Source organism: Chiloscyllium plagiosum, chromosome 11, assembly GCF_004010195.1.
Source record: "Chiloscyllium plagiosum isolate BGI_BamShark_2017 chromosome 11, ASM401019v2, whole genome shotgun sequence".
Classification (NCBI taxonomy): Eukaryota; Metazoa; Chordata; class Chondrichthyes; order Orectolobiformes; family Hemiscylliidae; genus Chiloscyllium; species Chiloscyllium plagiosum.
The window spans coordinates 58,753,287-58,780,701 of NC_057720.1; the positions used below are offsets into that span (position 1 = coordinate 58,753,287).

General features: G+C 38.6%; 1 protein-coding gene across 2 annotated transcripts in view; it reads right to left on the reverse strand.

Annotated features, from left to right (window-relative positions):
- The window catches only part of pgm1 (phosphoglucomutase 1), an 80,504-nt gene that overhangs the window by 32,746 nt on the left and 20,343 nt on the right, over nucleotides 1–27,415 (reverse strand). Inside the window, exons 1-4 of one of the 2 annotated variants that reach the window (XM_043699450.1) lie at nucleotides 18,316–19,240; nucleotides 8,067–8,229; nucleotides 5,039–5,185; nucleotides 2,269–2,394 (exon numbers count right to left, since the gene is read on the reverse strand). In XM_043699450.1, the coding sequence (XP_043555385.1) occupies nucleotides 2,269–2,394; nucleotides 5,039–5,185; nucleotides 8,067–8,229; nucleotides 18,316–18,573 (694 nt within the window). In that variant the 5' untranslated portion in view covers nucleotides 18,574–19,240. Of the gene's footprint in view, nucleotides 1–2,268; nucleotides 2,395–5,038; nucleotides 5,186–8,066; nucleotides 8,230–18,315; nucleotides 19,241–27,415 lie in introns of those variants that run through there. The other variant, XM_043699451.1, reaches the window with a different exon arrangement.

Genomic DNA, 27,415 nt, shown 5'->3' on the forward strand with positions numbered 1-27,415 from the left:
TCCTGAAGGAAGAGGACAGCCCTCCTCTACACCACCTCGACTGCCAGTTCATTATTGTGTGCCTTTGGAACTCTTGACCTCAGAAGGTCACTGAAACTCTTTAAGACTGCTTTAGTAGTCAAGAGAATCAAAGGTTACCAGGAGTACATGGGAATGTGGAATTTGAAATACAAACAGATCAGCCTTGATCTTATTGAATGGCCAAGCAAATTCAAGGGGCTAAACGGTACACTGCTCTCCTGTTTTGCATGCTTCTAACTAGATACTCTTTTTTTAGAATACAAGAACAAATACTGCTTTTAAAAATTTGTTTTTAAATTGCTTTTTTCAAATGCTTTCTCTGAAAAATGGTCAAAACAATTTTGAAACATGACATAGACACACTTACTGACAATGTGTTATCCAGGGCTATAAAATGTCATCATTGGACTCTAACAAAGTAAAGGGAGAGTATCTAGTCTGTTGTCTTTCCCAGATCTTTGGTTTGTTTTCTTCATAATAGTTCTCAGTCCTGAGGGTGAGATAGGTGTCAGGGGTGCCATTACCTCCTTCCTCTGGGATATCATGTGAAACACATTTTCCTAGGGCATTGAGAAGTCACTCAATGCGAATATCCCTGTTGCTAAAGTGAGCATAAAATGTTGAAAACACTCAGCAGTGAAGGAAAAAGACCAAAACTGGAGGAAATAGGCTTACTATTGTCACCAATCTTCATCAACCTCTCTTGCTCTAGGGCACCTTTACCATCCATTCCCTTTGCTCCTCCTCCTTCCCTCTTTTCCTACAGCAAAATACTCAACACTTTTCTAGCCTCTTTCAGTTAAAAAAGTCACATCAGACTCAAAATGTCAACTTTTTCTCTCTCCATAGATGCTGCCAGATCTTTCTCCAGCAAACTTATATATTCAGGTCTTTAACATCCATAGTATTTTGTTTTCATATTAAACAAATTATCATTTAGGCAGCTCGGTGGTTTAGTGGTTAGCACTGCTGCTTCACAGCGCCAGGGACCCGGGTTCAATTCCTGCCTCGGGCAACCATCTGTGTGGAGTTTGCACATTCTCCCAGTGTCAGCATGGGCTTCCTCTGGGTAATCCAGTTTCCTCCCACAGTCCAAAGATATGCAGGTGAGATGGATTGGCCATGGTAAATTGCCAATTGTGTTAGGTGCATTAATCAGAGGGAAATGGATTTTGGCGGGTGACTCTTTGGAGGGTTGGTGTGAACTTGTTGGGCCAAATGGCCTGTTTGCTCACTGTAGAGAATCTAAGAAGAAATATCCTGTACAGGCTGGTGGATATTTCCAAGAATTTCTGTATTTGCAATATTATGCTGACTAATTTGCAAAATTACCACATTCCCCAAATACACACACTGTGAATACAAATGTTTCCAGATCTATTATGTAGATCAGATTAAGTGTTTTAGGACTTTTCTCACACACCCTAAATGAAAGGTTATGAAAATAAAGATGCGTTCATAGTGCATGACAAGACTGTACAATTTTTCAACTTAAGTAAAATATTGTCCATCTAAATCATAGAATATTCCAGGACAGAAGGCGGTCATTCAGGTTACTGACTGTGTGCAGGCTCTCTTACAGAACAATATAGTTAGTTCATAGCCATAGACTTGCCCATATCTCTGTCACTTTTACTCTTCCAATTATTTATCCAGTTTCCTTTTCAAAGCCACAACTGGATCAGTTTCCCTAGCAGACAGTGCATTCCAAACCTATATTTGCTGGTTATTAATCTTTCAATCACTGGAAACAATTTGACTTTAAATCTTTTGTAATTTTAAACATCTCTATCAAATCTCCTCTTGATCTTCTCTGCCTTAATGAGAATGATTCAATCTGTCAACAGAAGTACTTAATTAAGAATAACAAGCTAAACAAATCCATAGAGTTCATCCCCAAAGCAAGGGCATTCTGCATTGAAGCAGTTAAATCCCAATAATGCAGTGTAACACCTCACTTCATGGAACTGTTACAGCAGCTTGAACTTTAACATTCAAAAAGGGCACTATTTTCATAAACAAGTGTTTGATGATTGTGTTTGCAAAGAATTCAATTACTGAAATGAATTATCACATATTGAACAGGGTTAGGATTTAAGGAAAGTATGGCTCAGCTAGCTCTTCTTGACTGCTCAAACAATATTTGTCAAGCATCTCTTCAGGAAGAAGTACCATTTTCATATTTTGACACAAGAATCTTTATATAAATTTTGTTCTTATGTCATGTTGCCACATTACAGTTCATACCTCCATGCATGGCATCCAATCTGATCTTCAACTGATTCGGACCAGAAAGTAGCTCCTTCAAGGCATTAAAATCAAAGATGTTCCGAAGCATGTTAGTATAGGCCTCCACTGAATCCACAATCTCCACTGGAAAATAATCACATAATACCTATAGGTACTGGGTTGTCATTATATTTTAATGGAGCTAATAGTTCATAAACCAGAAACTCAAATCAGCCAATTATAAATCAACATTTTGAGCTAAAGACCAGTAAGCCCTACAAAAGTGGAAAAAATCAGAAAAATACAGGTATCTACTCATAACATCTAAGAGAAATACTATGAGAGTAAAGACTCGACAAATGGTTGGAAACACTAAAGAGAAAGACAAGCTGACCCTTTGCTTCAGATGACTGAGTTATAAGAGAAGCCTGGAGAAAAGTGACACTTTTCAGTTGTAAAATGAGGTGAAATAAGAAATAATCTAAAGAGGGTTTTACAATATACAGAATAGAATTAAAGAAAATTGAACGGTAGTAAAAGACAAGTTCAACAAAATAGTTCTGCACATAGTTGTGATTAATACCTGACATGTTCTTCAATGTAATGTAACGGAGACTAAACTTCTTGAGTCATCCAAGACATAATTATGTGCATAATAATGATTTTTAACATTCTAATTTTATCTTCAGAATTAGGAAAATGGCTTTCGTCCCAACTAAGGCTGGACTCCAAACCACTTCCAGGAGAGGATCTGGAGTACCCTACTATAAGACCCAGTCTCCCTCAGTATTTGAGTACATCATAAACCTCTTGTTGTCTTCTGACCTAAAACCAATCTGTGCTGAAATACTGGGTGATACATTCTTAGCGTAACCTTTATTGATTTCTTCATCCCAAAATGAATGATCCCTACTACCTTGAAACATCCTACCTCATATACCAATCCATTTGAGAACAAATCTATTCCCATTTATGTTATAGAACAACCAGGCGAAGCTGTTCTATAACTCTGCCTAAATTATTCAGTAGGGGGCACAGTAATTCTGCCAGTCGATCTTATGGACCTCCAATACAATACCTCTTCATGGTGAGGAAGGAATATAAATGAAGAGAAATAGTACTAAATTATATAAAATATATATTTAAAAATAGCTGGAATTACTAGTGGACTAGTGGGAGGCGATGACCTAGTGGTATTATCACTGGATAGTTAATCTAGTGATCCAGATAATGTTCAGGGGACCTGCATTTGAATCCTGCCACAGCATGGTGGAATTTGAATTCAATAAATATCTGGAATTAAGAATCTAATGATGACCATGAATCCATTGCCAATTGTTGGAAAAATCCAACTCATTCACTCATGTCCTTTAGGGAGGGAAACTGCCAGCCTTACATGTTCTGGTCTATATATGACTCCAAACCCACGGCAATGTGGTTGACTCTTAACTGCCATCTGGGCAACTAGGGATGGGAAATAAATGCTGCCTAACCAGCGACATCCTCATCCCGTGAATGAATAAAAGAAAAAAAATTAAAATGTGTTCAGGAGTTTCAGTAAAACAGAATATCTTGGTTCTCCTCAAGCTGTTTTGTAAGAATGCACAAAGGAGAGATGAAAATAAAGGTAATACCTTCATTTGCTAAAAGATGTGTTATAGAATAAAGTTAAAACATGTTGTGGGTTAATGATATGTTAATACAGAATGACAATTTTTTTTAAGAACAGATTAAAATTCTGTTAGGTCCATCAAACCTATTGCATTTGATAGGTCTCCATTGATCTACCTTCTAAACACATTCTTCAATTCCTTCTTGGCTTTGTTAAAAATTCTGTTACAACTTTTCATTTTAAAGAATATAGTATTAAATATGGCTGCCGAATTTATAAACCCTCTATGCCTGGACTCTTTATCTTCACATCAAGAACAGCAATTTGTAGTAACCCCGACAGATAAAAGCACTACGCCACTGGTACTAATGATGAATGAGACACTGTTCACTTCCACTTTTCACTGCCTTAGCTGATCACAATTGTAGTGCCACAATCAGCCATAGTTGTCCCTTGGCAATGGAGCAAAACAAAACAGAATAATTGCTTCGATTTATCGGAGGAGCTTTGCTGGAAAATTTGAGAATGAGACTATCAGCTAAGAACACAATGAGCTTAATTGTGATATTTTCTACAATTGAATTGTCTGTCAACACAAAGCTGATGTATGAGAAATGGTTAAGATACCAATCAACTCAGTATGCCAGATGAATAGCACCTTCAGGACAGAATGAAAAAAAATGACGCAAGAACATCCAATCCTGCGTGCAAACAGTTTACAGTTTGGAACTACACTGTGTAGAATCACCAAGAGAATCAATGCAGAACTTAACTATTGTATGTGCTCTATTTCTGGCATACAGATAATAGAACTGAGGTGGAAAGTCCAATAAGGAATGAAGAAACTAAATGAGAATGTGATTGTAGTGATTATAATGAGGTGAACCAGATGGGCCTCACAGAATGACTTTCCTTTTGGGCTGTTAATCTAGTTCAATCAGGGAGCCCTGGCTGACAAATATAAACAGGAATATCAGAGATTCTATTCACTCTGGGAAGGTTGGCTCTGAGAGAGCTGTATCAGCGTCAAGGACTCTCCGTTGTGCAAATAAAGGGTGACTTGGTGATGGAATACTGGCCTTTGTGAATTTACTTCAGTGATCACTCACAAAAAGACACTCGGTTTAAAAAAAAGATTTGGGTCAGTGATTTGAAATGGGGGAAGTAACTAGTTACCTGTAAATGGCTTGAACTTGTTTTCCAAGTCAAACTGTTGTTTTCCAATTGTAGTTAGGTCGACTTTCAGATCTGGGCAGATAGAATATTCTTCAATGGTTTTGCTGAGCTGGAAAATCTTCTCTGTGACAGCCTCTGGAGCTGGACCTATTAAAGACAAAGTATACCCATGATAATGCAAAAGTTGCAGCATTGTAACTGATTAAACCATTCAACACGGTACTTTTAACTGAACAAACTCCTACCAACTCAGAACATATGCTCAAAGTGGAAACATTCTGATTATGTCATGTCCCCAGCAGGAAACAGTTTCTATTTTTGTGATAAAATGCTGTCTCTTCTTGAAAAAAATGACCCCACACAATTAAGCCAGAAAGCTCACTGGATTGGTTTCCAAATTGCAAAGTTGGTTGATCTCAGTTGATGTATAAGAGACTACAAAATGCCTCAGGCGCAGGCGTTAAACTGAAACTTGATCAGGGCTGTCATTCTTGATCACTATTCAGTGGCAACATGGTGCCTGACAAGTACAGGACTGAGACTGGCAGTAATATTCCCAAGATTGAAAATGAATAGCCTGTTAACATTCCCTGGTCATGAGTAATGGCCACATGGGTGAAGTATTGTAGGATGCCAATATGACCCAACAAAACATGAACACATTCAGAAAAGCAAGAGAGGGGTGAAGACTGGTAGAGAAAAAGGCAATATATTTAAAATTAAAGCAGGAACTACTGGAGAAACTCAGCAGGCGTGGCAGCACTTTTAGTGAGAAAGTAGACAGAGAGTTACCAATTTAGGTCCAATATGACTTCTTTGGAACTCAAACAAGACATAAAACTGGCTTGGCTAAAATCTTATCTTAGAACTTTCTTTAAAGCTGCACTGATATCTAAGAGAAGGAAAGACAATGAACATAGCTTTGTTCAGTAGCCTTGTATTTGATATACTGATGGAAGTAATTTTCTCTCAGGGACTCAGAACCTGTCAGGTGGCAATTTAACCAGTAAACCGAAGAAAGTCATTAAAAAGTAAAAGTTTTTATCCTCTGATGGTAATATTGATAAGCCAGTATGTAGGAGAGCTTGCTGTTGAACAAGTGAGGCAAATATCCTCCTCTTCCTCAGGATGAAAGTTGGTCAAACCACAAGATGGTATTGAGTGCTTGACTTGTCTCGAGGTAAAGATGATAGTCCCCTGGGAAGGTAACTGTTCTTTGGAGTGGGAGAAAGCAGAGTAGAAGCCCAAGGCTCTGTTCTGTATGACTTCTCAAAAGAAAAACTCACTTTCAAAATTTTCTTTGACTGAACCAATGCCTCACACTAAATATGTACCATGTCCACTGTAGCCCATTCAGCCAAAAATGAAAACCTAGCTCTTACCGATGTTATAGATTTCTAGTTTTCATTATAGGTTAACCTACTGCCCAATTTCAGTGGTCTTTTGATCACACAGGAATGTGTACCTTTAGAGAACTACAACTGTTTCTTGATGGAAGTGCTGCAAAGTAGGTAACTAATCTCAGTTTGCAAGGGAAAGGCTATGGTAGAATTGTTTTAGCATACATTAGAGAGAAGGGGAAAATAATCATGATTGCTAATCACTGTCTCATGAGAGATTGCACTGCCACTGGCCAGGTAAAGGTAGCAGCACTTTCACCAGGGGGAACCCACATTCAGCAAGGTCATGTGAACCCCATGCTAAGTTCAAATAAAACTCCACTTTTGTTGTAGCAAGGATCTTAACCCACAGTATTGGAGTTACAGTTTTTGAAGTAGATATAAATGCTTTTGAATAGTAAATCAGATCGCTGAAACTTTCAAATAGTCATTATTAAAATCCCCAACTGTTAGAGATAAAAGACTGTTATTATGAGCAAGAGTTTAAAAACAATATGTTCCAACAGTTAAAATAGTTGTCGGTTGAAATTATCCGATGGCTATCATAATGTCATCAACGATTAGCTGCTTTCCACAGCCTACTTTTATTTTAGCAGGGACCCCTAAACTCAGAGTTTGACATATAACTTAAAAAGATTATTAAATGATCAGCTATCTTTGATGGGAAGACATAAATAACAATGTTTTTATAAGGGATTAAGTACTTAAAGGGATATAGGTTTTGAATAAGTTGTCATGAACAGAGCTTTTCTTCTAATATAATAAAATCTAATTTTCTAATATAATTGGTACTTAAAGCTGTTATTTTAATCTCAACAGAATTCCTGTGGTGGATATTTGATTAATTAGCTTGAAGGGTCTAAGGGCAAAGGGGAATGAGGGTGTTGGCAGGCATGAGTTATCATTAAGTTGGCATGGAGCTCTGAGAGGCCAGATTGGTGAATAGAGTATTTGTTGGCATTACATTTGTATAAAGGGTAGGATGGCCATGGTCTTGGGTGGAGAAGATTGGCACAAATTGACTTGGGGATATGAGGGTCAATTAGAGATGGGTGGGGCATGAAATGACAGGGATGGGGCATGGGAAGCCAATGGAGGGTGAGAAGGGCAGGGATTAGAGACTTGATATACAAACAAACAACTGGGGTCAAGTCCTGGAGAACTGAAGTGAGTCCTTTGAGCAGCTCACCCCAGTCTTCGGTAGTCTCCCACACACACCTAACAGGGCTGTTTCTGACTCAATTTCTGGGATAAAGCACTTACTTCCTGCAACATCTTCTCTGAATCTAATTCCATTTTGTATAACCCATCTTCTCAAAAACATTCAATTTTAACAAAAGCAAAGATTCATTAAAATGTTCCTTTGCAGGTGCTGTTACCTAATAGTGACTCTTAGCCTGTCTTGCTGGGATGTTGCATCAGTAGAGAGAAGGTTCATTGCTTGACGTGTGCTGGGACAATAAATATTTCTAGCTCTGATTGAAGTTGAAATTATACTGATGTAATTACAACCACTTGAGCTAATCCACAAAACAATCGAAGAAAGATTCCACATCAGCATCACAGCATTAGCTTAAAAATATGAGTTAATCAACAGCCATTTCTAGAACTGGTTGTGAAATACCAACCTCCACTGGAAATATTGTACTTGATCCCAAAATCTCCATCAGGTCCTCCAGGATTGTGACTAGCTGTCAGAATTATTCCTCCAATGGCTTTTATTTTTCTGATAATGCAGGATACAGCTGGAGTTGAGAGAATTCCATTTTGTCCAATTACTAAGTGTCCAATCTGTTTTAAAAAAAAGAGATAATTGTGAAAGAGTGAAACTATTTATTTAAAACACCTTAACACTTCTTTGCCTGAAGTGAAATTCATCCTTGTCAAAGCCCGTATGGAAAATAAACACTTTTCTTAACCAGCATTGGCGTCTAGAATTGCACAATTGAATATGGCATGAATTAGTGCAAATGAATTTCCCTCAGATACTGTACCAACAACATGGCTTTTCCCCAAAAGAATCCCTTCCTGATATTTCCAGAACACAATTCATTGGTTACCTGGGGAGGGGAAGGAGGGGCAGAGGGTGAGTTTCCTTACATTTGCAAATTTATTGCAATATACATTGTGTATCTGAGCTGGTAAGGAATCAGATTAAGAGGACGCCAATCTCCTTCCATTTAGAGTGATTTCGTCAAAGACAATAAAATAGTGATGACCTTCAAGCCATCAGGAAGCAAATGCAGTAAGAATATAGGCCTAGTGGTAATATTGGTGGATTGTTAATCCAGAGACCCAGGGAACATTCTGGGGAACCAGGTTTGAATTCTGCACAGCAGATGGTGATATGCAAATTCAATAATAAAAAAAATCCAAAATTAAGAGTCTACTGATGACCATGAATCCATTGACAGAAAAAACCCATCTGGTTTACCAATATCCTTTAGGGAAGGAAATTGCCATCCTTCCCTGGTCTGGTCTCCATGTGATTCTAGACCCAAAGCAATATGGTTGACTCATAACTACCCTCTAGGTAATTAGGGCTGGGTAATAAATACTGGCCTAGTCAGTGGCACCCTCATCACGTGAATGAATAAAAGAACTAATTAATTTGCATTCACAAATAATTCAATGGCAACTTCTTAAAGACTTACTAAAATGCATCTTTTATAGAATTTATCCGTATTGGAAAGAAATATATTTAGCAGAAAATAATGAAGATTTACCTTTCTAAAAAAAGACATATAGAAGGGCTTTACAAGGATTTTATACAGCATTCATCTTTCATAGAAGCTCTACATTGCAGAAAGAGGTCATTCCGTCCACTAGGTATACACTGACACTCCAAGAACATCCCACCCAGACCCAGACCCCACCCCATCCCTGTATTTTCCATGGCTAATCCACCTAGCCTGCACACCCCTGGACACTACAGAGCATTCTGGCATGGCCAATCCACCTAACCTGCATATCTTTGGGCTACAGGAGAAAACTGGAGCACCCAGCAGAAACAGGGAAAATGTGCAAATTCTATACAGTCACCCAGGGGTGGAATGAAACTTGGGCTCCTGGTGCTGTGAGGCAGCAGTGCTAACCACTGAGCCACCATGCAGCCGGTCTTCTTAGACTTTTTTGCCATTAGTCAAAGTGAGATGGAGTAAATACATTTTCATCACGTTATAAAAAATATTTTTTTCAGGGCCATTAGTTTATGGTGATTGAGTGAATCCATTTTTTATTGCCCTTTAGAACATTGAGACAGTGAGAAATTAGTTTCTTCTTCCTTCTTGGGAGGGAGATTCAGGGATGCATGAACAGGAGGAAAGGACCTCTGCAAGTTGCTGCTGAGGGATAAAAAACTCATTTGTTGAGTATGAATCATGAATGGAAGGAAATGATTTGGGCTCCAAGCGAGAGAGTGAGTGAGAGAATGAGTGAGAGAGATATATAATTCTAGCCTTGAAGATGCAACTAAGAGAATTTTGAAGGAGCATCATGTAGCAGGGGCTGGCAGGAATAATAGAAAAAAGGAAGAAAAGAATTTAAGATGAAGACAAGAGTTGTGCAAGATTATTAATACATTCATGGCAGATCTCCGGTGGTATTGTGCATGCTGACTTGGAAATTCTTTGCTTTTCAACAATGGGAGCATGTACCGCATTGCACAAAATGAGGTTTAGAGATTTATTGTAATTGACTAAAATTTAGCACATTCTGTCAAATCAACCATTGCTGGTCTCTCTTGAACTGAATGGCTTTTTAGGCTATTTAAGAAGCCATTTAAGAGGCAACCATACTGTTGTGGGTCTGGAATCACACAGATGGACAAAACCAAGTAAGGATAACAGATTTGTTTTTCTAAAAGGCATTAGTGAACCAGATGAGTTTTGATAACCACCAACAATGGTTGGCCACTATTAAACAGACGTTTAATTGCAAATTGGGGAGGCACGGTGGTTCAGTGGTTAGCACTGCTACCTCACAGTGCCAGAGACCCAGGTTTGATTCTAGCCTCGGGCGACTGTGTGTGGAGTTTGCACATTCTCCCAGAGTCTACACGGGTTTTCTCCAGGTGCTCCAGTTTCCTCCCACAGTCCAAAGATGAGCAGTTTAGGTGAATTGGCCATGTTAAATAGGCTGTAGTGTCCACTGATGTATAGGTTAGGTGGATTAGCCATGGGGCATGTAGGGATAGGGCAGGGGAGGTGAATCTGAGTGGCAAGATCTTCAGAGAGTTGATGTGGATTTGTTGGACTGAATGGCCTGTCTCATACTGTAGGTAGGGATTCAAATCATGAGTTCAAATATTACCATCTGCTATTTGGGATTCTAACCCATGTCCCCAGAAAATTAATTTGAGGCTCTGGATTAAGAGTCCAGTTTTCTCAGGGAGCATTTATTTGCCTCAGAAACATACAACATAGGACTTCTAGATTGATGTTTGGGATGAGGAGGCTGTCTTTTCAGGGAAATTAAAGAGAATGAGTTGGTATTCCTCAGAGTTGACGATTAAGAGGTGATCCACTTGAAACAAGAAAATTTTTAGGAGGACTTAATGGTGATGGAAGATTAGACAGAGTGGTCTCTGAATATGGATTAGTCACTTATAGCATTCAAAACCATTTGTATTAGAGAATTCCAAAGAATCATAACCTTGTTTTGTCCTCATCTGAATCCTGAAGGCAAGTACATTCACACGTAGCACCTATAAGTTTTGGAGGGGAATGAGGAAATAAAGGAAAAGGTAGAACGGAAACTGAAGTTAGCAGCGATCTTACTGAATGGCAGAACAAGCTCAGTGGGCACATGACTTACACCTGTTCTTATGTAAAACCTACAAAAGGGAAATCAAGGTGTAAATGTCATTGGCAAGTAACTAAGTTGCAAATAGGAAGAAAAGGAGTTCGTCTGAATCAAGATCCTGGAAAGACAGTGACTTAAAAGGGGAGAATCTGATTTGTAATATAATTAAAGACCAAGGAAGACAAAGGAAGGGCATACAGGATCGTGAGGACAGACTAATTTAGAACAAAACCGACCAAGGAAGTATCAAGGCAAAGGGAAAGAAAAAAGACTTTTGGGAGTGAATGAGTGTCGATTACACATTTTTTTTTCTTTCATTCTGTGCAGCAGTGATGTGAAAGATTTGAGAAGAGTCTGCTGGATCATCAGAGCATTAACATCCCGGATGAGCTTGAGAAGACATGCAAAAAAAGTGTCCTTACAAAATTGAAAAAAATTATCCTAATGAATCGCATGGAAACCATCAAGGTGCAATCATTCTGCCAAGACAGTGCAAGAGCATTAGAAATTTTACACATCATGCATGTGTAATTCAAAGCAAGTTGATGAATATAAAGTAGAAGTATTAGAAAGGAATATACATAGCTGGATGAAAATTAAAGGTAGTCAGAAATATTAAGCAGAACAGAGGGCAGAAGTCTAGTCAACAATGGGAAGGCAATGTGAAATCATTGTATGTCTAGCAACTTGATAGTTCTGGCATCAGTGCAAAGCAAACATGCTTATCTTCACCAGTGAATATCAACAATTTGAAGGGTAATCTCAACCCTAAATCTTTTCTATTTTATTATTATTTATATATCACTGTTGACTTTATCCATTGATGCTTTGACTTATTTTTATAACTCTTTTCTCTGGTTACTATTAATCATTTCATTATATATTCCTTTGAAAAAAAAGTGTCTTGATCATTTACCTTCATTCATTGTGCGTTCTTGAAACATTGAAGGAGCATCAGATGTAAATTCATAAGAGAATGGCATTTCAGGTTAGTGAATCAAGTTACATCACAAATGCTCAATTGTTACCTTGTTATAAGAAGCATATTATTAAACTGGAGACAGTTCTGAAAAGATTTACCAGGACGTTGCCAGAATGGAAGATTTGAGAAATAAAAATAGACGGGAATGACTGGGACTTTTTCACTGGAGCATAGGAGGTTGGGGGGTGAGCTTATTGAGGTTAATAAAATCATAAGGCATAGATAAGATGAATGGTGATTTTTAAGGTTGAGAAGAAAGATTTAAAAAAGGACATGAGGGGCAACTTTTTTTAAGTGGCTTGTGTGTGGAATGAAGTGCCAGAGGAAGTGGTGAATGCAGGTACAGTTACAACATTTAAAAGACATTTGGATAGGTTCATGAATAGGAAAGGTTTGGACGGATATATGCCTACACAGGCAGGTGGGATGGGTTTAGTTTGGGAACATGGTCAATGTGGACTGGTTGGCCTGATGGGTCTATTTCCATATTGTATGACTCTCAAAGATATACAACTGACATACAGACTTAAGTATCTTGATACTGGAGGGCACTTCCCATTTTTTTGTCTGGTCAAAATTTATTTTCTTCTTTTGTATTCAAGGTCAATGATAAATATAACATTTAACGTAAAAATTATTTGCTGTCACATCTTCAGAAAGTATTTATAATTCGGCCTCATAACCTTACAGTATTCCTAGAATTTATTATTCATCTCAAATTAGGCAAAACTTTTCCAATGTAGATCTTGATGGCAAGTTTAACAAACTGCTAAATGAGATCCCATGTAAAAAGGTAACGAAGTTTGGAGGAAAACCATACTATTTTTCTTACCTTGGGAACATAAATTAGCTTGTAATCATTAATACAAACAGCAGAGGTAAATGAACGATGCAAAACCAATTTATTCATTAATTCAACATCCATGGGTAAGGTGATTGAATAGCATGTGACAGTGTTCTACCTCTGGGTTCAAATCCCACCTCAGGATTTGATGTCCATGAAGGTTTATCATTACTTTGGTTATCAATTTGTAAATACTCATAATACATCAGTGGAAGACAGTAAGAAGAGAGGGTTTGTGAGTTGTCCAGAACCATGTTATAGCTGCAGCACAACAGCATCCACATGTTAAAAGACTCCACTCATAAGGTCCTACCATGAGAAGTGCTATCCTTACTTCTGTATACTCCCGGCACCTTCCCCTGCAACCGCAAGAAATGCAAAACTTGCGCCCACACCTCCCCCCTTACTTCCCTCCAAGGCCCCAAGGGATCCTTCCATATCCGTCAGAAATTCACCTGCACCTCCACACACATCATTTACTGCATCCGCTGCACCCGATGTGGCCTCCTCTACATTGGGGAGACAGGCCGCCTACTTGCGGAACGCTTCAGAGAACACCTCTGGGACACCCGCACCAACCAACCCAACCGCCCCGTGGCTGAACACTTTAACTCCCCCTCCCACTCCGCCAAGGAAATGCAGGTCCTTGGCCTCCTCCATCGCCAGACCATGGCAACACGACGCCTGGAGGAAGAGCGCCTCATCTTCCGCCTAGGAACCCTCCAACCACGAGGGATAAATGCAGATTTCTCCAGCTTTCTCATTTCCCTTCCCCCACCTTTTCTCAGTCCCCACCCTCAGACCCAGCACCGCCTTCTTGACCTGCAATCTTCTTCCCGACCTTTCCACCCCCACCCCCTCTCCGGCCTAGATGATTAATCAAGGAACTCAGATGACTGTTTGGAAAAATGGTTTGATTTAAGATAGTCAGCATGGCTTTGTGAGGGGCATGGTCATGTCTCACAAGCCTTACTGAGTTCTTTGACGCTTTTCCAGCAACACATTTTTAAGCTCTGATCTCCAGCATCTGCAGTCCTCACTTTCTTCTTCTGTATACTGAGCCCAAGTTGATGGTTTCTCCTGTTAGAAGAAAGTGAGGACTGCAGTTGCTGGAGTCAGAGTTGAAAAGGATGGCGCTGAAAAAACACAGCAGGTCAGGCAGCATCCAAGGAGCAGGAAAATCGACATTTCGGGCAAAGCCTTTCATCAGAAATGCCTGACCTGCCTTGTTTTTCCAGCGCCACCCTTTTCGACTTGGTTTCCTCTGTTAGCTGTAAGAATCTCAAATCAAATGAACCGATTCAGTTTTAAACCAATTCCTGGTTCATCGCATTAAGCTGGAATTAATTGATAATGTTAAGAAATAGCACATGGACCGCTCTGAGGAACATAAAAGGCATAAAGGGAATGTTCAATGTGGCAATAAAAGGGGTTTTTCTTTGCATCTTTTCCTCTATGCCTGCCTGGACATGCATTTGTAATAACTAGTGTCCAAAATAGGAAATTTTTCAAAAATAATGTTTTTATCATTTACGAGCATAAAAAGCTCAAATATAATGAAGCATCTTCCTTAAATTGAAAGAAGATCTTCAAATCTTCAAGATCTTGAAATAAAATCTGACTGCTTTCATTCACGTGTTGTTTCAAGATCCAAAATCAATCCATCACCGAAATAGAACATGTTTCTATGTTTCATAGAATGCAAAGAAAACCTATCTCTTGCTACTGGACTCAGTCAAATCCTATAACCCAGTGTTGTCAACAATCATCAGCTACTGAACATGTGGACTTGAATTTAAACTAACAACTTAAGAACTGACTAAACTGAATTGGCAAATTGGGTTAAAGGATAAGTCACATGCTATGGCAGACAGGAAGATGATATTTACAGAATAGATACAAAATAGATACATTCCAACAAGTAAGAAAAATTCTAAGTGATGGACCTACTATCTTTGATTAACCAGAAATTATATAATATCAAACTAAAAGAAAAAGCATATAATTGTGTGAAGGGAGCTGGCTGTTCAGAAGGACAGAATACAAAAACAGCAAAGAATGACCACCTGATTAAAAAAAAGGGAGAACTTATAGAGTTCAAGAGAAAGATAGCCAGAAATATAAAAACAGATAGTAAAAGCTTCGACAACTATTTAAAGAGTTAACAAGGTGAGCATTGAGTCTATAGAAAGTCAGACTAGAGACTTAATAATGGGAAAATAACAAAATGGCAGATTCTTTCAGCAGACATTTTGTATCCATCTTCACTATTGAGGGTACAAGGTAATCCTAGAAGTTGCGATAAGTCAGGAAATGGAAGAGAGAGAGATCATAAGACATATAAGCAGAAATTAGGTCATTCAGCCCATCAAGTCTGCTCTGCCATTCAATCATGGCTGATAACTTTCTCAACCCCATTCTCCTGCTTTCTTGACCCTTGACAATCAAGAACCAATCTATCTATCTCAGTCTTAAATATACTTAATGACCTGGCCTCCACAGCCTTCTGCGGCAATGAATTCCATAGATTCACCACTCTCTGGCTGAAGATGTTTCTCCTTAACTCCATTCTATAAAGTCTTGCCTTTACTCTAAGGCCAAGCCCTCAGGTCGAAGTCTCTCCTACCAATGGAAACTTCTTCCCAACATCTACTCTGTCCAGGCCTTTCAGTTTTGTGTATGTTTTAATTAAATCCCCCCCTCATCCTTCTACACTTAATTGAGACCTCAGATGTTCCTCATATGTTTAGCTTTACATTGCTGGGACCATTCTCATGAACTTCCTCAGAACACACTCCAGGGCCAGTACGTCCTTCCTGAGACATGGGGCACAAACCTGCGTACAATGCTCTAAATGTGGTCTGACCAGAGCCTTATAGAGCCTCAGAAGTACATCCCTGCTTTTATATTCCTCTCAAAATAAATGCCATCACTGGGATGAACTCAGAAAAATCACAACCCTCAGAGAGGTGGTACTGAGCAAATATTTGGAGCTGCAGACTGACAAGTATCCAGGCACAGACTTAAAAGAAGAATTGGCTAGTAAGAAAGTTGCTGACATTTAATTTTCCACAAGTCCCTTGACTAAAGGACAATCCTCTTAAATTAGAATATGGTGAATGTAACTCATTTATTCAAAAAGGGAGACAGAGGCTAATTGGCCTGTAGTTTGCTGCTTATCATTTATCATTGAGAAACTAGTAGAACCTATTATGAAAGTTATAACAGCGCACTTGGATAAATTCAAGTTAAACAGTTAGAGTCAACTTTGTGAAAGAGAAATCATGATTGGCCACTGTACTGTAGTTCCTTGAGGGAGTATGACTTACTGTGAATAAAGGAGAACTGGTGGATGTATTCTACTTAGATTTCCATACAGCATTTTGTAAGGTCTACATCAAAGCTATTGCAAAAATTCAAATCTCATTATGCAAGGGGTAGTATAATGGCATAGATAGAAGATTGACTGACAGGAGGCACAGAGTAGGTGTAAAGAGGTCCTTTTTCTGGTAATAAGTGTAATTCAACAGGATTCAGAGCTGAGAATTTGACTGTTTACAATTTTATATAAATGTCTTGGATGGAGATTTGCTGATGACACAAAGAAAGGTATGAAACTAAATTGTTAAGAGGACAAAAGATTACAAAAACTATTGATGGATTGAGTAGGTAATGATGTGGCAAATAGAGTATCATGTTGGAAAATGTAAAGTTGCCCATTTTGGGAGGAAGAATAAAGAAGTATAATACCCAAATGGTAAAGGATTGCAGAGCTTTGAAATGCAGAGGGATCTTGGTGCCCTAGTTTATATTTTGCAAAATGGTTATCATGCATTAATAGCAAATAATAAGTATAAGGTAACAGAATGTTAAAATATATGATGAGAATTGAATACGAAAGTTGGGAGGTTATATTTCAGTTATATGAGGTACCGGTGGGACCACATCTGGCATACATGTACAATGTAGTCACCTTATTTAAGGAAGGATGTAAGTGCATTGAGGGTAGTTCAGAGAAAGCTTATCAGACTAATACCTGGATTGGGCAGGTTGTCTACTGGAGAAGAGGTAGAACAGGTTAGGCTTGTATCTGCTGTACTTTCAAACAGTAAGAGGCAATATGGTTGAAACATGAAATACAGAGGGGTGTTGACAGCTTAGATGTGGAGAGGATAATTCCTCTTATGAGAGAATTTATGAGTACAGGTCACTGTTTAAAAATCAGTGTTGGCCCTTTAAAACAGAGATTAGTATTTGAAAATCTCACTGAAAAATGTGATGGAAGCAGAGTCCTTGAATATTTTTAGGGCAGGGTTTGGTAGATTATTGTTAAGCAAAGAGTTGAAAGGTTCTCAAAGGTCATTAGGAATATGGGCTTGAGGTTACAATCAGATCAGTCTTGATCTTGTTGAATAGTGGAGCAGCCTTGAGGGCCTGAATAGCCTATTCCTGCTCCGGATTGTTATGTTTATATTTTCACTGTAGCTGGTGTTGTTCCTCACCTAAACTCAGCCTAGTACAACAGCTGCTGAATTGACAAGGCAAATTTTATCAATAATCCAAAGGGTTTCCAAAAATGTCAACTCAGCCAAGACTGACACTCATCCAGCATTAACAATGCACATTTACAATCAGATCTGAATCAAAGGCTGTTCCGTACAGGTTCTCTCTCAGACACACGCAGTTTTAATCTGACCAAATAGAATTGAAGGAACTGCTCCGCTCAGTACACAAATCAAAACATAAGCTGCAGAGTGTGGCGAAATACATTTGGTGCTTTGATACAATCCGTCCGCCTTTTTAAAGCGTTGTACTCATAGCACGGCGGCAGGCCAGTCATCCATGCACCTGCTCACTGCAACAGCGATCATCTGCCCCTTCCCACATGCCAGACAAAATAAAAAACTTCCCTCTATCAAAAAGGTCAGGAGTGAGGATGTTCGTCAATGATTGGACGGCGTTCAGCATCACTACCGCAGTTACTGCAGCCGAATACCTTCGGCTGAGTCAAAATCCTGCAACTCACTCCCTAACAGAACTACAGGTGCATCTCGGCTGCAATGGCTCAAGGCGGCGGTATAGATATTACACCTTCTCAAAGGCAATAAATATTGGCCCTTGCACATGCTCGCAATCCATAAAACAAAACTTTCCATTGCATTGCACCGTGAGGATATCCACGGACTCTGTATACCTCATTAAACTACACCGTGAAGGCAAGTGTTCCGCTGTACCGGTGGCAACATACCCCATTGGCAGCAGCCATTTGAACTATGATTTCTATGGCAGCATTATTGTAATACCGCCCATCGCCTCCGACCACCACAGTAGATCCCTGGCGATCCCTTAAATCAATGGAACCAAAGATGCACTGAACGAAGTTCTGAAGATATCGCGGCTTGGTTTGAAACACATTGGTTTTCTTCCGGAGCCCGCTGGTGCCCGGTTTCTGAGCATCGTACGGAGCTGTCAGCACAGTCACTACAGGAACAGGACTGCCATCCATATCCAGATACACGCCGGTGATTCATAAAACGCCACCTGAGAAAAACACTGAATGCAAGGGAGATAGATCGACGGCGAAAGTACAGAACTTGTTCTGAAAAGTCTCCGGAGAAATCGGTCAGTGAAGGGCCGGATGAAGCCTGCCGAGAGATTCAGATGTTCAGGAGCAGAAAAGCAGCGCCCAGAAATAGCTCCCTCGAACAGATACCACACTTTCTGTAATCGAAGAAGCGTTGCCACACTTGTTCCAAAAGATCACTGTCAAGAAGTTAGCACGAAAAAAGAAATAGGCTGCTGTAAATCAGTGGGAAAAAAAGGATAGTTCCACTAATCAGTTGGGAGCGAATTCTCTTCCAGGCTTTCCATTAGACAGAGAGGCTCCCAAGACACAAGTGGCTTCTTTCTGTTGACAGATCGATCTGATGGATGAGGAACTGTGAAAGCACGGAGAGCCAGGGCCAAACGAATAGGGAATCCGAACCATTGGGTATAGTAGCGTGTTCAAATATGTAGCACGAATTTGTACACTGAATGTCTCAACAAAAAGGCAGAGTAAGTGGCGACAGTCCAAATTGCTTCCCTTGTTTGTTGCAGTTTATAATTACCGCGACAAACAACTACACAAAGACCATGTAGTTTGTAAATATTTAAGAACATGAGTAATTTACATTTCAAATAAACATCTTCCACATCAACATCTAAGTTAGTGGCGTATAAAGCATTTTTTCTGTGTCAGTAAACAGGTAGATTTCCCAATCAGTCCCATTAAGTGCTGACGCCTATTTTTAAACGATAATGGTTTTTCATGCTGCACTGGTCTCCAATCAGTTTCAGGGCTATTTTCGCCTGGATATATAAAATGACTAACTTTTAAATATAACCGTCAGTACAAACATTAAAATAGATGAAACTATTTGATTTTTTTTTAAAGAACAACTTCCGACATCACCTGACTAATCTGGTTTGGTAAACAGTGATTGTGCTGTGTATAAGGTTTGATACCAGTGGGTAGAAATCATAGGTTTAATTATTTTTAATATTAGGTGATGAAAAACCTATTCAACACCCCATTTCTAGTCTGCTGCCAACATTTCTCCAGCCAGTGATTTTGTTTGTTATTTTGTCTTCTGCACCTCCTGCTTCCAAAGGTTTCAAGGGAAGTTCATTGTTTACAAGATCTATAATACACAGTAATTAGAACACAATTTGCAATGAGATGTTAACCTAGAAATTACTGGTATTCTAATAACTGCAGGTTATACAGTTATGGGAATTTAGCACAGTTATGTAGAATCAGAGGAGACATGTTTCCAGAATCTCCACATCATTTTCCCATCATAAGCTTAGTATTTTGTTGTGGAACATATGGACCACTACCTACGTTCTGCAAGTTTCATGGCATATCCATACCAAATTCACTTGAATACCCAATGACCGAGACAATTAAAAGATTGTTTGCAATTTAAACCCCTTTCTAGAAGATCTAGAATGTTTGTTTCCACGTGCACAGCCAGCCACTTTAACCCCACTCATTAAAATCAGAGTGTTGCACTTTCCACAGAAACACGTTTTGTGAACTGCAGAACTTTATTGTAACTTCATTCAGTTTTTTGATGTCTTTGAAAGTCCATCACAAAATAGCCTGCCAGCAAAGTTGAAATCCATGGAGTAAAAGAGACACTAGTGGCATGGATAAGAAGTCAGGTTGAACCACGGGAACTAAAAGGTACTTGTAATGGATTTCTTTTTGTATTGAAGGAAGGTATACAATGGTGTTCCCCAGGAGTTGGTATTAGGACCTTTGATTTTCTTGATCTTTTATTTTGTTATGATCGCAGCTGATAGTACTTTGGAAAGTCAAATTCCAGAACGAAATCTGGCTCCACAGATTTTAAAAATGATTTTAGTTAATATGGTTGAGAGTCACTGTAACTACCACACAAGACTCCAGAGCTTCTTTGACAGAAAAAAGTTTATGACAGAAGCAAAGAAATAAGCCAAGCTTTATAAATATTTGAACAGTGTTAGAAAGATCTCAAAACAAAGTTTCAAGCTGTTTCCTGACATTATTCATTACAGCAACCTGGATTATTACCCATCTCAATTGAATCTTCCAATGGGCAGGTAAGTGGTGAAGTACGTTTTGGAAAGGATAAAGAGGGTCAATGTAAACCAAAGGGTATAATTCTAAAGGGAGAGAAGGAAGAGACAGATCTGGGTATATGTGAGTACAAATCATTGAAGGTAGTAGCGAAAGTGAGAACATGATTAAAAAGGTATAGAGGAATCCTATATTTTATAAATAGATTTAGAGAATACAAAAGCTAGGAACCTGAGATCACCCTTAATCTTAATTTGAGTACTGTGACCAAATTTGTCACCAAATTATATGAAGGATATGAACAGGGTGGGAGAAAACCTTACACAAATGTTTTCAGAGAGAAAAGCTTTCAGTTTTGTGAATAGCGAGAGAAGCTGAGGCTGTTCTCTTTTGGGAAAGAATATTAAGAGGAAATTTGATAGCGTATTCAAAAATCATGAGTTAGAGTGGTGTTGATGTGTTACAGTCCATGCAAAGAGCCCAAGTTACCATGGAAACATGTACTTTTTACATAAATGTTGTAGTCTGGAATGACTATGTAGTCAGAGGCTCCAATGTTCCTTTCCATCCCATGGCTGACCAGGAATCTCTCCATTTTACCACCTGTCCCTGCTACGCAATGATATTCAGCCTGGGTTGTTTGGCTGGGTTTAAAAATACCCTTCCAGATAAAATGGATAGAGAGAAATTGGTAAAAGGTATGGAGAATTGAAGACACAGAACACATAAACAAAGACCCAAAGACAAAGTGAGGAAGGAATTTTTAAAACAGCAGTGGCTATGATCTGCACAGCACTGTTTGAGAGAGGGATTTCTAAATGTAATTGAATAAGTACCTAAAGGATAAAATAAGGGCCATGAAGGAAGGACCTAAGGAGTGGGATTTGCTAAATTCTTATCTACATCATTTCATGACTCTAAGTTGTACAGAACAATAGTTCTTACAGTATTAATTACATAAAAGGCTCTCTTTTGGATTGGAGATCTTCCCACTTTCCTTGTACTATAGCCTCACCTCCTAACAATTTGATGTTGATCTACCACACTGAAAATCAAACCTTAAAGATTTAAGCATAAACCTAAATAATGTTGTAAACCAGAAACAAAAACAGAAATTGGTGGAAAAGCTCGGAGAGAAATCAAAGTTAATGTTTCGGGTTGAGTGACCCTTGCTCAGAAGATTAAAGTATGGTCTGGTAGCGTAACTTGTGGGAATCAAACACCAAATTCGGAATACAACAATACTGAACAGTCGCTCAGAAATTGTTTTTTTGAGATGGTAATAGGGAGGCTCAATGAATGTGTTGTATGTTTATTGCAGTCCATATGGATTTTAGCAACGCTTTCCTCAAGGTTCTGCAAGACTGATTAGTCAAAAATTAAAAGCTCATGGAATTTGGATCCAAAATTGACTCAGTGGCAGGAAGCAATGGGTAATGGGTTACAGGTATTTTTACTACTGGCTGAATGTTTCCAACTGAGTTCTGCAAACTGGATCTCTTGCTGTTTCTTAGTTTAAAGTCAATAACTTATATGTAAATGACAGAATTAAAAAGTTTGCCAATGTCAAAAAGTGGCTGTATGGTTTATAGGAAGAAAGGCACCTAGTGTAAAAACAAGCAATGATATGAGAGACCAAAGGTATAATTTTGTATCAATTTATTTTATGTTTCCACATTATCTATTTGAATGATAATTTTGTTTTAGTTAGCTCTTGTATCTCTCAGTGGCATTGTAAACCTCTGTCATGAGCTACTTTCACAGTTGTTAGGGCTCTAAGGATATCTTGTGATACAGTGGTGTGTATCTCTGCCTCCGAGCTAACGGTTCAAGTCCCACCTGCTCCAGAGGTGTGTGATAACATGTCTGAACAGATTAATTAAAAATATCTAGAATAGATATTTTGTTCTTTTAAAATCCACTTATGTACTGTGCATGTTGCTACAGTAAGGATCTCATTTGCATTCTGGAGAAGAACCTTATCTTCATGGCTATCAACAATAAAAGGAACAGAAGTAACTAGTTTGTCGTCATGTCTAGCAATGAGTTTGAAATGCCACAAAGTTCAGATGGACCTGCACGTCTACTTTGGAATCTTCACATCAATTTGCATGGACCTTCCCTGAGCATCAAGGAGGAATAGCAGCCACACAAAGTTATGGTAAATTTTGGGAAGGAAAAAACACAAAACAAAACTTGTGCTCAATTAAGTTTTTTTCAGTTACAAGTTTTTTGTAATTTACCCTCATCCTTTCCAGGCATTTCTCCCATCAAACTTCAACAATGCTAGACTCTATTATCAACAGCCAAAACATGTCCACACTAGTTTACATATACTGGGAACAGGAATATGGCTGAAATAAAACGTGCGCTCTCCAACTACAAATGTTACTCCAACCTTAATAAAATATTATAGTTAAAATATTTTAATTTGCATGGGCAATTCCTAAGCAGATGTTCAAAGCAAAAATCCAGGAATACAACATTGAGTATTCATCTGTTGTATTCAAAACAGTAATCAGGAAGGACTGAGCTGGTTTTTGAGACAGACTGCATTACCTGTTGGTATTGATGCTTAAAACTACACATTTGTTTAAGTCTAAATAGTTGGTGTTACATTATTTGCAAAGCATTTTTATGCTCATATTTAAGCATACAGTCATTAACTCAATCACAAAAAGTTATTTAAACAAATGTAATATCTCAAATTTCCATTGCTGACTTATTTATTTGTTGAAATTGATCATTAACATTGCAGGAAATAGTTATTAAGGCAGAGGGTGAAAATTTAACTTCTTAAAGATCCTTGCAAACACCAGCTTTATTCATTTTTGTTTTGCCAGAGAAGCAATCAGTTTTGTTGTTATGCTTCCCCCCTGTGGATGAGAAGTGAAAGATCAAAACAGAATATCATCTTCCAAAAGCTGCAATTTGGCCAGCTTGCCAGTTCTTTCTGACTCATCCTATTGCATTGTTACCCAGAGGATACTTTTAAGGGCAAAATTCAAACAAATGTTCCCCCTTAAAGTCGCCATCCATCACCCATACAATGATATAGTTAACCTAACATGACCAAAGCTACAGGAGAAATCAATGCATCAAAACATAAAAGGATCATTCCCAGGATGATATATCACTGTGGATTTGCAGACACACTTAATCTGTACTCAGAATTCTTCAATGAAATAGCAGAAATCATTTGGTCAGAAAGTGACCAACATCAACTCACATCCTAACATTTCATCATGCGGCACAATGATAAAACTGGGAGGATTCAAAAGTTATAATTAATCTATTTTAATACCTTCTCCTCTATCTCACTGCACCGTGTAATTTCTCAGTTACAAAAACAAAGGGTAATTTATTCCTCGAATTAATGTGCAAAACAATGTCTTAAAATGGAGGCTCACTACTTAGTCCCTGACCTTTTCCTACTTGTATAATCCAAACCCAGATTTTAGCTGGCCTGCTGGCAATAAACAAGTAATTACAATATTTTGTAAATCAATCTTCATTTTCTGTGTTGTATGCTAATTGTTTATTTTAAGAGATCACAAATGAATTTCAGTAATACTTGTTTATATATTTAGCTTAAAGCTTTGAAGAGTATAAAATTAATAATTCAGAGGAGGGAACTACATTAATATCTCTAAGTTTGCAGATGACACAAATTTGGATGGAACAGTGGACTGAGGAAGATGCAGAGATGCTTCAGTGTGATTTGGATAAGTTAAATGAGTGGGTAAATGCATAGGAGAGGAAGTATAACATGGCTAAAATATGAGATTATCTAACTTAGAAGCAAAAACATGACAAATTATCTGAATGGCGCCAGATTGGGAAGAGAAGGTGCAACTTGTACACTGGTTGCTGAAAGTAAACATTCAGGTGCAGCAAGCGGTATGTTGGCCTTCATAGCAAACGGATTAGAGTACAGGGACAGAGTTGTCTTACTGAAATTGGACATGGCCTGGGTGTAATCTGTGCAGTTTTGGTTTCCTTATGTGTAGAAGGATGTTCTGGCTATGGAAGAAGTGTAGAAGAGGTTTATCAGACTGATTCCTGGGACAGCAGACAAGACATCTATAGTAAAGAGAGATTGGATTGGTTAGGACTATACTCACTGGGGTTTAGAAGAATGAGAGAGCTGGATAGCGTACAGTTACCAATATTTAAAAGACATTTGGACAGTATATGAATAGGAAAGGTTAGAGAAGGTTAGGGGCCGAACACAGGCAAGTGGGACTAGTTTAGTTTCTCCTAGTTTAGTTTAGGAAAGCTGGTCAGCATGAATGATTTGGACCGAAGGATCTGTTTCTGTGCTGTATGTTTCTGAGTCTATAAACTGTTTCTGTTCATAAAAAAGAACAAGAGGGCATAGATTTAACACAAAAGAAGCAAGCGTGAGGTGAGGAAAAGTCTGGTTTATTTTTACAATAATTCACACCTCTTCAAAAAAATAGTAACGTATTAGTTAGAGTTGTTAATTAAAATTTTAACAACTGCAAGGAGAATAAAGACAGGTGGGACAACCATTGGAAAAACTGTCTGAAAAAAGTCTTTTCACTCTGAGTAGTAAAGGTATGGAATGTAATACCTGGAAATGTGGAGGCGGCGGGTTTAACTGAGGCATTCAAGGTGGCATTGTTTCAATAAACTTAATGTGCAAGGATATGGGTAAAAGGCACGAGATTGGCACTAGATAAACAAGACATATTTAATGAGCTGGTACAGACATGATGGACCAAATGGCCTCCCTCTGCACCATAACACTTCTATGATCTATGAATATATCTTTTCTTTTCCTAATTGATAGCTATTTATTGGATTGTCCTTGAATGTTCCACAACAAAGATGCAAATACCTGTTTAATTCAGCTGTCATCTCTGATTTTCCATTATCAATTCCCCAGTTCACTTTCAGTAGGCCCAACGTTGACTTTTTAAAATCTTTCTATTTTTAATTATCAAATGGCACGTACTGTTTTTTTGTTTAGGGCCAGCTTTCTCATTTGCTCTAATTTTCCCTCATCATTAATCGTTAAATGATTTTTTTTTTCTCTAGTTTGTCTAAATTTTCTGACATCTTTGCAAAAATAGATTTTGGCCCACTCCCTTCTCGAGGATTAAAATTAAAACTAAGATTCAACCAATCATATGATGATCACTGTTACATGGAGGTATCTTCACTATGAGATCACTAGCTCATCCTGTCTCAATGCATGATACCAAGTCTCGAATAGCTTGCTCTATGTTCAGATCCAGAATGTTCTGTTCTAAGAAGCTATCCCAAGAACATTCCATGAACTTCTCACCTCGACTTCCTTTGCCAATATAATTTTCCAAGTCTAGATGTAGATTAAAATCCCTCATGATTATTGCCACATCTTTCTGACAAGCTCCCATTATCTTTTCGTATACTCCATCCTATTGTAAGGTTTCAGTTTGGGTTCTGTACACCACTCCAATAAGTGATTTCTTGCTTCCATAATTTCTTATCTCTACCTAAACCACTTCTACATCCTGGTATCCTGAATTTAGGTCATCCCTCTTTTGTGCAAATTCAATCACCAATTAACGTTTCCACCCACTCTCCTAATACTTCCTGGTTGTCCTGCACCCTTCAATATTCAGGTCCTAATACATCATTCTGCAACGGCTACCAGACTATACTATTTGTCTAAGTAATATTTCTGTTTTTGTGTTTTCAATATTTGTTTGAATTTTACATGCATTCAAATAGAGTACAACCTCAATTATCCAAACGAGACGGGCAGAAAGTATTTTGTTTGGATAGCTAATCTGATCGTAAACAAGCAGTAATTTATGAGTGCAAGTTATCTGGCAATGCACACCATAATGCCGCTTAACTGGTAATTGCCGAGTTGCCTAATGCTGTTTTTACGGAACCTTGAGATCTTGTTCGGATAAGCTGAAATTCAGATAATTGATGTTCGGATAATCGAGGTTGTTTTTTCTCCTTTATTTATTTATGACCTCTAGCTGAAGTTTTTCATTTACTCTTAGATAAAATACATCTTTCGCTTTTGGCTTGACCATATTCTAACTTACCTTTCCAAATTTGACAATCTACCTCCACTAAAAAGTTTTAAACCTTTTCTACATCCTTAGTTATGTGGCTTGCCAGAACTCTTCCCTAATGCCAACAATGTCCAGTTGCCTGAGATATACCATACATATCCTGGGTGGAGCTGGAAGCATATATATTCAGTCCTGCAATGAATTTCAGCAAAACTGATATGGGGTGTTCACCCAGCCCAAAGATTGTAGATTGTCTTGCAACGTCATCTAGAATTCGATGAGGGACTAACAGAGATGCAGTTTTCTTTGGGACTGATGCTCTAAACTGCAGGTAACTCACAGGAATCTGAAGATTTTGGCTCAGGAACAAGTTGCCCTCTGCCTCCCTCCTGCTGCAGTTACCGAAGGTGTCCTCGTGCAGATTGCATAGCTATAATGTGGACCTTTTGCTGCTCCTGCTGACCTGGTAATAATGGCTTTGGGAGCTTGTTGCACTGTTCCGCTCCTCCACAGCTCAAGGGTCCAAATGACTGTATCGGCGCCGCCTCGTGCTCCCACGAGGAGATTGAACAGTTCATCCACTTCACCAACACATTCCACCCCGACCTCAAATTCACCTGGACAGTCTCAGATTCCTCCCTCCCCTTCCTCGACCTTTCTATTTCTATCTCAGGCGACCGAATCAACACGGACATCTACTA